General features: G+C 40.0%; 1 protein-coding gene across 1 annotated transcript in view; it reads left to right on the plus strand.

Moving 5' to 3' along the window:
• Positions 1–13,160, plus strand: part of DHX15 (DEAH-box helicase 15) — a 59,879-nt gene that overhangs the window by 25,800 nt on the left and 20,919 nt on the right. The window contains exons 4-5 of the mRNA XM_080641246.1: positions 5,624–5,783; positions 7,408–7,626. Of these exons, the coding sequence (XP_080497372.1) occupies positions 5,624–5,783; positions 7,408–7,626 (379 nt within the window). The remainder of the gene's footprint in view (positions 1–5,623; positions 5,784–7,407; positions 7,627–13,160) is intronic.

Here is a 13,160-nt window from a genome sequence, read left to right on the forward strand (position 1 = left end):
GGCCACTCCCACCCCCCAGCACATGTCCTCACACACACACACACACACACACACACACACACACACACACACACACTCACACACACACACACACCCCACTGTCTGTGTCCATTGGTTATGCTTATATGCATGCATACTAGTCGTTTGGTTTGATCTCTTATCCCTAACCCACCCCCATTCCACTCTCCCTTACCTTCCCTCTGAGCTTTGACTATCTGTTCGATGCTTCTGTGTCTCTGGATCTATTTTTGTTCATCAGTTTATGTTCATTATATTCCATAAATGAGTGAGGTCATGTGATATTTATCTTTCTCTGACTGGCTTATTTCACTTAGCATAATGCTTTCCAGGTCCATCTATGCTATTGCGAATGGTTAGAGTTTTCTTTTTTACAGCAGTGAAAGCAGTTTATTCCTGTATTATTCATTATGATTAAAACCTTCTTTTGCCAACTCCTCTACTTAATGCCATACAGAAACCTTGAGTTTTATGCAAGTATTTAATTAACTTTTTTTTTTTTAATCCTCACCTGAGGATATTTTTCGCATTGATTTTTAGAAAGACAGAAACACATAGATAGGTTGCTTCCCACATGAGCCCTGACCAGGTCCAGGATAGAACCCTCAACTCTTCAGTGTGCAGGTCAGTGCTCTAACCATAGAGCCACCGGTCAGGACAACAACATATTTTTTAACATTGGATTATACATCATACCCTGCTCAAGATTTTAAAACTGTATATTCTGGTATTTTGTCTTAAACATCTCTGATAAATCAGGCATTGGGGGGCGGGGTGGTAAGTTTTAAGAGGGATTTAAGAAGGCTCTCCCCCTCCTTTCCATTCCACCCCACTGCACTCCATCCCCCTGCACCAAATAGCATAGCACTAAGTTACTGGGGATTGCTTCCCCACATGGACAGTTTTTTTTTTTATCACTCATAACTTGAACATTAGTCAATATCATTTTTAAAGTTATGAATATGTGGTGTATTTAAAAATTTTTATGAATACAGAACTATAAACAACACATTTGTAGTACATAATGTTTTGTCATGCTTTATATCACAGTTGGTGATGTTGACTGGGGTCAGGGTTGGCTGTTAGCTTGTAGTTGTACTATGCCATCTGTGTGTGCCCATTGCAAAAATACATAAATTGATACTACTCAGCACACTGGGTTTCTTTTGGTTTCTTCATTAAACAGTTGTAGTTGGAAATATAAACTCGTTCTGACTTACTCCAAGGATTTTTTTGTTTGTTTTATGTAACTACTTTGCTTAATCTACCTCTTGTTAAACTTGATTAATTTAGACTAGTGCTTCTCAAACTTTAGCAAGCATCAGGATCACATGAAAGCTTATAGAACAGATTGCTATGCCCTGCCTTTAAAATTTCTGATTAAATAGGTCTGGGATGAGGTCCAAGTTTTGTATTTCTAATCAGTTCCCAGGATATGCAGATGACTTTTACGTGAGTCTTTGTCCCAAAACAGTTAGAAAAACACTGGATAGTAGGGTATCCAGAAAAATGCAGACTTTGGCCATCCTATGCAATTTTTGTTTACTTCTTCATTATTGAAACTTTCAAAATTATATAATTACAATTCTATTATTATAACACCCTATTCTTGTGACTCGCCCCTCAGACTGGGTAAATTATTTCATTACTACTATAAAATATAGTAAAAGTTAACTTAGGTAAAGGAAAATGACTGGTTTTTATAGGAACACCAGTACCTAGTTCTGCCATTTTTTCTGTGCTATGTCAGGTTCCTTTGTTTTTTTTTTATTTGTTTTTTGTTTGTTTTTTTTAGAAAAGGTGTTCATGCATCTAGTAGTACAGAGAATTATCAGCTTTTGCTATCTCTATATATAAAGAGGTAATATGCTAATTGGTCCTAACAGTGTCACAGTAATGACCAATCCAATTTGCATATTGACAGACCAGCAGGAGGTGGCGCGCACAACAGGGGGCGGGCGGGCGGCCGGAGCCAAGTTCCTGGGGGTCTGAGGAGAGTGCCTGACAGGAGCCCAGACTGCAAAGAAGGAAGAGGAAGCAGCCACAGGGAGCTCTTCCAATCCCCCTGCACAGACACCCTACCCCAGCCCCCGCACCCCTGGGGGGACGGGGAGAAGACCCAGCCTCCGGGGTAGCTGCAGTCCACTCCACACCTGTGACTCCCGATCTCTTCCCCCAGCACCCCCGGGGCCTGCAGCCCGCCACTGCCGGGCCCCCTCCACTGGGGCCGGGCATGCCTCTTCTCCCTACAACTCCAGACCCAGGTGGAGGCAGGCCTGAGCCACCCCCGCCCCCCCTCCCGAGTCAGACCCTTCTCCCCCACCCCCACCCCCCCAGCAGCACAGCCATCTCCAAAGCCGAAGCATGCTGAACCTCACTTGAGGCGCGGCTAATCCCACCCACCTGGCTCTGCCCTGGCCCAGCCCCAACCCTGCTCCCACTCCAGGAGATTGGAGCCCCACCCTGAGCAGGTACAGCTGCGAAACAGCCACATACAATTTAAAGAGTGGTGCCAAGCGGGAAGGTTTAAGTGGGGGCAATTTGAGAATGAGATAACTGAATTTTTTTGCATTTCTTAGGTTTCTAGGGGGCCTCATCTACAATGTAGCCTACATAATAAAAGGCTAATATGCAAATAACCGAATGGTGGAATGACCGGTCACTATGATGTGTGCTGACCACCAAGGGGCAGACCCTCAACTCAGGAGCTGCCCCCTGGTGGTCATTGTGCTCTCACAGGGGGAATGCCGCTCAGCCAGAAGCTGGACTCACGGCTGGCGAGCACAGCAGCAGTGGTGGGAGCCTCTCCCACCTCGTGGCAATGCTAAGGATGTCCGACTGACGGCTTAGGCCCACTATGCCATCAGTTGGACATCCCCCCAGGGCTCCTGGACTGCGAGAGGACACAGGCCAGGCTGAGGGACACCCCCCCCCCCCCCCAGTGCACAAATTTTGTGCACTGGGCCTCTAGTGTGTGTATATATATATGTGTGTACACACACACACTAGAGGCCCAGTGCACAGAATTTGTACACTTGGGGGGTCCCTCAGCCCAGCCTGCTCCCAGGGCCTAAGCTGTCAGTCGGACACCCTTAGTGCTGCCGCGGAGGTGGGAGAGGCTCCCGCCACCACTGCTGCACTTGTAGCCGTGAGCCCGGCTCCTGGCTGAGCGGCGATCCCCCTGAGGGAGCACACTGACCACCAGGGGGCAGCTCCTGCCTTGAGTGTCTGCTCCCTGGTGGTCAGTGTGTGTCATAGCGACCGGTCATTCTGCCGTTCGGTCAATTTGCATAGTAGCCTTTTATTGTATAGGATGTGTATGTATGTATAAACACACATATCTATCTGGGACTTTATGGAAAGTGTTATTGTAGGAGGGGCCCAAGATTGGAATTGGTAAACTGATACCTAGTCTTGGTAAGCTATTGACTGGATTTGAGACCTTGGAAAAGTTAACTGCTAATAATTCGTTTTCTTCACTGTAAAGGCAACCAATTTGTATCTTAAGAGATCTTCCAACTATGACAATGTCACTTTTTCCTGAAACTCTATTATAAAAATGGCAGTCTTCTCATATTAACTGGTGATGTAGTACATAAGTAGCATCTCTGTGAATTGGATGTTCCTGGGTGATGATCAATTAAATAATGAGGAATATCCAAGAGTCTGACTCTGGAACCTAGAAGTAAGAGGATTCGGGCTTATGCATAGTTGTTAATAAAACAAGGAAAATAATGGTGTCATTAATCTAATACACAATATTTATAATCTACCATTTGTAACATTTTCCTTCAGAAAAATGTAAAAGAATGAATATTTGGGTCAGCTCTGCTTTTGAATGCCTCTATATTGTGGTTGTCTGAAGCTTGATGAATGTGAGAAGGTAAAAGATCAAAGTAAAGAGAGTGGCTTTTTTTAAATGAGTTTTAAGGAGTTTTCAAGTTAAAGTTTAATACTTAATCAGTTGTGACTTTTTCTCACATTTTTAATATGTGAAATTTGTATTCATTTTATAATCTATGAGAGTCTTATAAACTGTTGGTACTTTGGTTGTCACTGCCTATGAATTCTTGAACTTGATCTAACTATACGTATTGTCACTTCAGTTAAGTAGTGTACATATTTTGAACTACTTGTTGAGTTATTTGCTAATTAAAATGCCTTCAAAAATATCACACTAGGATTCCATGTTGAAATAAGTAGGCTTGGAAATTAAGCACAGGTTGTACATTTCATCATATTTAAGCAAATATTTGTTGTTGGAAGAGTGACCAATTCTTTTTTTTTGGCCATGAAAAGCAGCAGTCAAGAGCTTTGTTGAATCCAAAGAAGTTACCTACAAGAAGATGAAGCTATTATGTTTTGCTATTGAGATAATGTGCAAAAGGATTGCTTAACATCTAAGACAGAAGAAATTACTAAATGTCCTCAAATAGATCAAAGACAACTAGACTGTAATGTAGCTGATTCATGCTACACTATCATTAAGCCATTGAGTCATAGTTTAATTGACACTTTTTCTTTCATGGTCTTAATATAAAATAATCTTGCGGATAATGCTGTGTCTATTCCAGAAATGTGTTCAGTTGAATTTAAGAGGATTCATTTCTCTTGTACATTGTCAGTTTGTTGAACTTAATGCTCCAACAGATGGCATCAGCTAAGAATATCAAGTTGGTCCATGAAAGATTAGGTTAGACTAATTTATGAAAAATAGAGCCAAAATAGTTAAGTCATAAAGATTCCTTCAGATTTTTATACCGCTTTTAAATCTGTAAATAAAATCATAGATTTATATTTAAAGGAACAAGCTGTGACATCGGCATTTTCAGGCAGACTTTATGTTCAGGCGCCAAATTAAAGGTAGTTGTTTTGTATTAGTGACAGTAATAGAATCGAATGGACAGGAGATGGCTGACCCATACAACCATTCTGCAAACCACCCTTCAACTAGTTCCTGGATTCTATACTAGCTGACTTCTCTTGAGTCATCCCCTAAGCCTGGTTTCCCTCTCTTTGGTTCGTTCATTAACCTAGCTGGTGTACATAGCTCTTCCATATACTGTGTATTTGTCAGCATTTCTTTATTACTAATGCTGCTCTTCATTCCGTGAGTGTATTTTTGTGCTTCTTTATGATTACTTCATTGAATTGGGTAGGGCAGGAGAGAGATGGTAGACACATGTGCTCTCTTAGCCCTTTTGAACCAGGAGCCTGTTGTAGTGCAAGTGGAGAATTTTAAAGGTTTTAAAGAAATGCACATTTGCATGTAGTAACATATGCTTCGATTTTGCTTTGGCATTTGTGTGAAACCATGTGACCATTATATTTTGTAATCAGACTTGTTTTCTCCATGTATTTCAGTATTGCAATCATACTTGACTAGGTTTGATAATGTATAGCTTTTCTTATATACACTGTAAGTTTTTTTTCTTAAAGCTTAATTTTGCAAATGATTATGAAACAATAGCACATTTATTTTGGGCAAAGGTTTTGGGCAAATTTTGATTTACCTGATGTTTTTACATTTCATTTTTATGTCACAAAGTTTAGTTTTAAAATTCCCTAAGTGAAACTTGACCAACCACATTCTTTTTGAATACAGATACATGACTGATGGGATGTTACTTCGTGAAGCTATGAATGATCCCCTCCTGGAGCGTTATGGTGTAATAATTCTCGATGAGGCGCATGAGAGGACTTTGGCTACAGATATTCTCATGGGTGTTCTGAAGGAAGTTGTAAGACAGAGATCAGATTTGAAGGTGAAGTAATCTCTTTACTCATTCATAAAGCATATGTTGTAAATACTGCTGTTTCTAATCTGTTTTACTTTGTCTTCATTTTAGATTTGAACTATACTTCTACTTTTGAGTAATGTATTTTTAAGCCAAACCTTTTCAATTTCTAACCCACCCAGGTTTTTTTAGTTTTTTAACGATCTAATAGCAAGGTAGTTTTGTAACCCTTCTGCTCACCCTACCCTTTATTAAATACAGAGATTTCTAAGGATCAAATCTTTATCCACGTCCCAACACAGTGCTGATGAGTGGGAATAGCTATACCCAACCCACTTCTTAGAAATTCATTTGCTTATCCTAGTGTGTTTGTTCTTTCCGACTGTTATACCAGGTGTGCTCTGACCAGTTTTACTATGTTGATAACGGCTTAAAACTGACTAAATGTTCTGACTTAATTTTTTAATGTCTATGTTTTTCTTACAAAATCTAAATTATGCTTTTAAATAATGTATTTGAAGAACTATGAATACTACCTTATTGATTAAGCTTTATTAGTTATTGAAGTTTTTGGGAGAAAGGCAAGTAGAAATCAAGTAAAAATTAATTCTGTAGTGTAGAATGTTTTGGGGGGGGGGTTTCTATTTAAGTAAATTTTTAATGAGCTATATAATGTATAACTTACATAGAAGGATGGTAATTACACAGTTGTGCACCTGCACCTGAACAACCTTTTGTAGTTGTGGCTTTTAAAGAAGGAAACCTATGTTTATTTTAGGAATCTACCAAGGAAATCATGCTTATTAAAAGAGATTTGGAAGAAAGGATAAAGTTTATATCTGCCACTGATTCTTTTTATTTTTTTCCCCCCATATACAAGGTTCTTGTGTTCTGTTTTAGTAAACGGAGCAGTAATCATACCACATATTAATTACTAGAGGCCCGGTGCACGAAATTCGTGCACTGGTGGGGGGGGGGGCCCTCAGCCCGGCCTGTGTCCTCTCACAGTCCAAGACCCCTCGGGGGATGTCTGCCTGCCGGCATAGGCCCACTCCCCATGAAGCTGGCAGGCAGACATTCCCCCCAGGGTTCGTTAGCGCTGCTATGGAGGTGGAAGAGGCTCCCACCACCACTGCTGTGCTCCGCAGCCATGAGCCTAGCTTCTGGCTGAGTGGCGCTTCCCCTGTGGGAGTGCACTGACCACCAGAGGCAGCTCCTGTTTTGAGCGTCTGACCCCTGCTGGTCAATGCACATCATAGCGACCAGTCGTTTTGCCATTCGGTCTATTTGCATATTAGCCTTTTATTATATAGGATACCTTTTACCAATCCCTTTTACATGTTATGTAATTTTATAAATTTTTGTTTTTAAGGTATTGCTTCATGAAGATAATATGGTAGCCCATTTATTGGATATCAGGTTTATGTCTCGTTTTATTAAATGTAAATAGCTTACTGTAGCTCAATTTTACTATATTTGATTTTTTTAATCACAATTTATTGGTATGAAGACTTGTAGATTTTTTATGACTGATAGACATTATAAAGAATGGGAAACATTACTTGTTTTTTCTTTAAGACCACATTAGAATCCTTGACAACTTAGATAACTTACGGTTTTGTTTTTGTGTATGTGTTTTCTTTTTTGCCAGGTTATAGTTATGAGTGCTACTCTAGATGCAGGAAAATTCCAGATTTATTTTGATAACTGTCCTCTCTTAACTATTCCTGGACGTACACATCCTGTTGAGATCTTTTATACTCCTGAACCAGAGAGAGATTACCTTGAAGCAGCAATTCGAACAGTGATCCAAATTCATATGTGTGAAGAAGAGGAGGGAGATCTTCTACTTTTCTTAACTGGTCAAGAGGTATCGTCATTATTTGCTTCATTATTTAGCCATGCCATATTACTTCTATATGCAACAACTTTTAACTTAAGAAATTGGCATATATTAACCATTTTTAAATCCCAACATTAAAATTATTTCTTCAGCATGATTATATTTATGTATCAAGTAATATAAACCTTTTTATCCATGCACTCCTAAGAATACTTTTTTATACCATTATTGTTTTTGTTCTAGTTATCCTAAGAATGTTAAGTACTTTTAGAATTTCAAGATTTAACAATTTTGTCTTGGTTTTGGAAAGATTTAGATGGTCAGTAGTATGTGGTAATTTGCACTTTTGCTGAAGTATGAATTTTAATCACAGCGATGTGAAATCAGGTTATGATAGTTATTTAAGCTTGTGAGCGAGCTCGGGTAACTTAGGTGCCCATCCACAGTCCAAGAATGTTTTTGTCTTCTTCCACATGCTCGCTGAGGATTGGAAGGAATCACTGAAATTTCTTAGAATTTATCTCATTTTAAGATATGAATTTTAGCCCTGGTGGGTATGGCTCAATTGGTTAGGCCGTGTCCAGTGCACAAGGTTGCTGGTTCGATTCCTGTTCAGGGGAACATTTTTTTTTTAAATATATTTTATTGATATTTCACAGAGAGGAAGGGAGAGGGACAGAGAGCTAGAAACATCGATGAGAGAGTAACATCGATCAGCTGCCTCCTGCACACCTCCCACTGAGGATGTGCCCGCAACCAAGGTACATGCCCTTGACCGGAATTGAACCTGGGACCCTTCAGTCCGCAGGCCGACGCTCTATCCACTGAGCCATACCGGTTTTGGCTCAGGGGAACATTTTTAAAAATCTTTTTTTGAAAGGTATGAATTCTCAGGTACAGCAAACTCGTTTTTTCAAACTCGTTTCCAACAAGATGTTTATAGTTTATAGATGTGCTGTGAAATTCTTAAATGCGTACATAAGGTCAGGAAATACTATCTGTATAAAATGCTTTTTATAAAGCCTTTTAAGAAAGGTTTTTCTTAGAGCTTGTCATTTGTTCTAATGGGCTTTGTGAATTTCTATAGAATGTGCTCCTCAAACTAGTAAACATGCAGATCACTTAGAAAACTTGCAGATTCTCATTCAAAGGTCAGGTGGGGCCTGAGATTTTGTATTCTTAACAAACTTCCAGGTAATGCTGCAGTTCTCAAGGGATAAGTAGCAAGGTTCAAGAGTGAGCAGTGCTGTCCCATTAGAACATTCTTCAATGCTGGGATATTCTTATCTCTGCTGTTAATGTGGTAGCCACCAATGACATGGCTTTTGAGTATTTTAAATGTAGATACTGAGAGGAGGGACTGAATTGCAGTATTTTAGGATTTTCATTAATTTTTAAATTTAAGTATCTACATGTGCTGCCCCCCTCTCTCTCCTGTTTGTATAACTACTGGTTAATATTTGCTTTTACGTTTTTAAAGAGTTGTAAATTAAAACAAGGAATATGCCACATGGGTAATATATGGATACAAAGCCTAAACTGTTTTGGCCCTTTATAGTGAAAGATCTGACCCCTGTTCCAGAACATTTTTGCTCAAGTGTGGTCAGTGGATTGCCTGCCTAGGAGCATAGAGTTTGCTAAAGCAAAGGAGGTTCTTGACCCTGTTCCAGACTTGCTGAAACAGGTGAAATTTGAGAGTGAAGTATAGGAATCACATCTTCCACAAGCTCCTCAGGCCATTTTTATATTTCCTTAGGTTTAAAGTTCTCTTCTCCAGAGAAATGTTTTAGTGGCTTTGGTACGCTACTGCCACCACCTAAACAATGTTGAGGGAAATTGCCCTAGTTATCTCAGAGGTCTGCTGTGTTACTGCCTGTCTCCACTAGAATGTGAACTATTAATTTGTATTTATTTCTACAGGAATCCTTGGTATATAACAGTGGTCGGCAAACTGCGGCTCGCGAGCCACATACGGCTTGCCGACCACTGGTATATAATATTGGAGTAATTTTTTTGTTCATTTCTTCAGTATTGTTTGTATGATTTATAATTTGTGCCCCATTGGCTATAGTTTCTTTTCTGTAGAGTAAATTTTTTCAATCTCAACACTATGTTGAAGACCAATTAGTTCTTTGTTGTGGGGTGTCGTGTGCGTTGTAGGGTATTTATTAGAATATCTGGCCTCTATCCCTAGATGCGGTAACACTCCCTCCCCTGGTTGTCATAACCAAAAATGTTTATAGACTTTGTCAAATGTCCCAGGAGGGATTAAAAATCATTCTCGGTAAAGAATGAATCATACTTGTTTTTTGGGGGGGAAATAAGATGTGTTGCAAATTTAGTTTTTACAGATAAACCTCTGTTAATATTAGTCTTCCTTTCTATGCATTTTGAATGAAAGAAATTTTGTATATTGTGTAAGCAAGAGTACCACATGCTTTTTTGATGGCATATAAACCATATTTTGTTGAGATATTCATTTTGTCCTTTTGTGTCTGGTCTTTATAGTTTCTCACTTCTTCCGAAATGCATAGCATATTTTCTTAAATGACTACTAAAAATAATTATTTTGTCCAGGTAACCAAGCATATTAGAATTCTGTCAAAAATATCAGATGTCCTCATGAGGACCTGAAAGACTTTTATATGAGTTGACTAGAGAGGCCTGGTGCACGAAATTTTTTTGGGGGGGGGGGTCCCTCAGCCCAGCCTGCACCCTCTCACAAACTGGGACCCCCACACACACCAGGGATTTCCGACTGCTGGTTTAGGACATCCCTAAACCGGCAGTCGGACATCCCTCCAGTAATCTGGGACCGCTGGCTCCTAACCACTCTGCCTGCCCACATGCCTCATTGCTCGTAACCACTTGCCCACCTGCCTCACCGCCCCTAACCACTCTGCATGCTTGCCTCATTGCCCCTAAGCCCTCTGCCTGCCTTCCTGGTCATCCCTAACCGCCTCTGCTTGCCTGCCTCATCACCTCTAACTGCTCACCTGCCTGCCTCATCGCCCCTAGCCGCCTCTGCCTCAGCCCCCGCCCACCATGGCAGCAGCCTCTGCCTTGCCCCCACCACCGTGGCGACATCCAGAAGGTTGTTCAGCTGTCCAGTCTAATTAGCATATTATGCTTTTATTATTATAGAAGATACTTTGTGCAGTTGATATTTTGGCAACTTTCCTATAGCTCGGGGAGGGAAAGGAGCAAGCTCTATGGTTTTCAGTGTGTTCTAGAGGGGGAGTATAATCTGTCTTCCAATGGAGTGTCATGGTAATGGCGAACTAGGTTTATATGTGCCCTTTAGGTGACTAGTCTTAAAGACCTTTGGGGAGAAATTAGCAAAGAGCCTAATGTACTTTGTCTCATTGATTGTGTATAGTAGCCCTAATTTAAAGATATGTAAGACTAGAGGCTCGGTGCAGGAATTTGTGCATGGGTAGGGTCCCTAGGCCTGGCCGGCGATCAGGGCCGATCAGGTTCCCGGCCTCCCCGCCTCCTCCTTCCCTGGCACCCTCAGTGCCCCTGCCGTTGCAGCTGGTCGCCCACCATGTTCTGCACCGTCCCCTGGTGGTCAGCGCAGGTCATAGCGTGCTATCGAACTCTTGAGGGGACAATTTGCATATTAGTCTTTTATTATATAAAACTAGAGCCCCGGGTACACAAAATTTGTGCATGGGGGGGTGTCCCTCAGCCCGACCTGCACCCTCTCCAATCTGGGACCCCTCGGGGGATAACTGCCGGCAGCCGAACATCTCTCTGCAATCCAGGACCACTGACTCCTAACCACTCGCCTGCCTGCCTAATGCCCCCAACTGCCCTGCCCTGCAGGCCAGTTTGCCCCCAGCTGCCCTCCCCTACTGGCCTGATCGCCCCTAACCCCCTGCCGGCCTGATCTTGCCCCTAACTGCCTCTGCCTCGGCCCCCACCACCATGGCTTTGTCTGGAAGGAAGTCAGATGCCTGGAAGATGGCTGGTCGACCAGGTCTAATTAGCATATTATCCTTTTATTAGTATAGATAGGGTAATTATTCCTCCTGTTCTTGACCTTTTGTTATTTATTCTTAGTTAAATGGTAGATTCTGGGAATTCATTATTCATAAACTTGAATAGCGTCCATAAAGTGTATCTTGTGAAATTTTAAAATGATTTTTAAGAACATATTAAATTACCATTTTGACTACTTAAACAATAATGCCTCTATAATCAGCTGACTTAATTTGGAAGAGACCAGTTTTAATTGGTGAGAGGTTGGGAAAGATTTGAATTGTACAATGTTTTTTATGTTATAGTAATGCTTAAAATCTGAACTTATGAAGTCTTTGGGGAGCTACACTACTGAATTAGATAAGGGTGTAATTGGAATAACCAATTGCTTGTAAATGCATACTTGAAGATGTTAAAACCCTTCGTTCTTTAAGCAACATTCTTTTTAATTTTCCTGAGTAAAACATCTTACACATCTAGTGAGTTCAGATTTTTTATATTAGTGGTGTCCAAATTAACATATATGATCCTTTTAGAAGTGAAAGTCTTCTCAAATCAGATATTTATGTCTGAAATTTCAGTATCGCTCATGACTGAGCAGATGGTTGCTTTATGATGATGACTGAGTTTTGTGGTCTTCTGAACAGTGTGTCAACTTTATCAAAGTTGTGTAAACTTTAGGAGAAAATTTTGTTGCAGTTTAGATTGTGCTTAGCAGATTGGATAGTCTAGTCCCCTCAAGTAAAGCTGGAATTATCTTCTTGTTAAAATTCTGGAATCTGCAAATTTACAATTTTGCAGATATTAGCTTAGCTTTCTAATATTGTATGTGAAATCTGGTGTTTGGTGACTTCTAACAATTTATTTTCTGTCCAAATATATGATTAAATTAATAAAGTTGTGACTACTCGGGATATTTGCAGCCATTTTCCCTTTTTTATTGTTGAGAATCTAGTTTTGCATTTGTATTCAAACTTTTTGATTTGGAAGATACCTAATTTTGTGTTTGTATACCAGCAGGGGGCATTCTAATCTCTATACAGCATTTGAAAACAGTACTTTTTAAAAAAAATTGTTTCATTTGTTAATTATCTTTCAGAGAATAACATTCTTTGATTTTCTTTTAGAAACTTTAGGTCTCAAAGGGAACTGTTAACATTGAATCCTTGATAGTTTTCTGTGTCTATACCTGTTTAAGAAAACTAGTATGCTTAAAATGATCCCAAAAATTTTTTTAAGTATCCAAGAATTTTGCATGATTTAACACCAAAAGTTGCACTTTGACTTAAAATCATTTCAAGGAAAATTCTAGTTTGAAACAATGAAAATATGCAATAAGTTTACCTGATAAGTTTTTTTCTTTTATAAAAATATTGCCTTTTGGATAAAAGATAATTTTTTGATAAAGATAGCTTATGATTGGGTCCTTCACTGGACAGGTTGCCATTTGTTCAACATACTTCTGAGTTTAACTGAATTAATGCTTCAGTGAAATTTAAAACACATCTCCCTCCTGATTTTTAACTTCCTTTGCCAACTGCTAGAGCCTCTACCTACTTTACCTTTCTCTGACTCTC

This window comes from Plecotus auritus, assembly GCF_963455305.1.
Source record: "Plecotus auritus genome assembly, chromosome: 1".
Lineage (NCBI taxonomy): Eukaryota > Metazoa > Chordata > Mammalia > Chiroptera > Vespertilionidae > Plecotus > Plecotus auritus.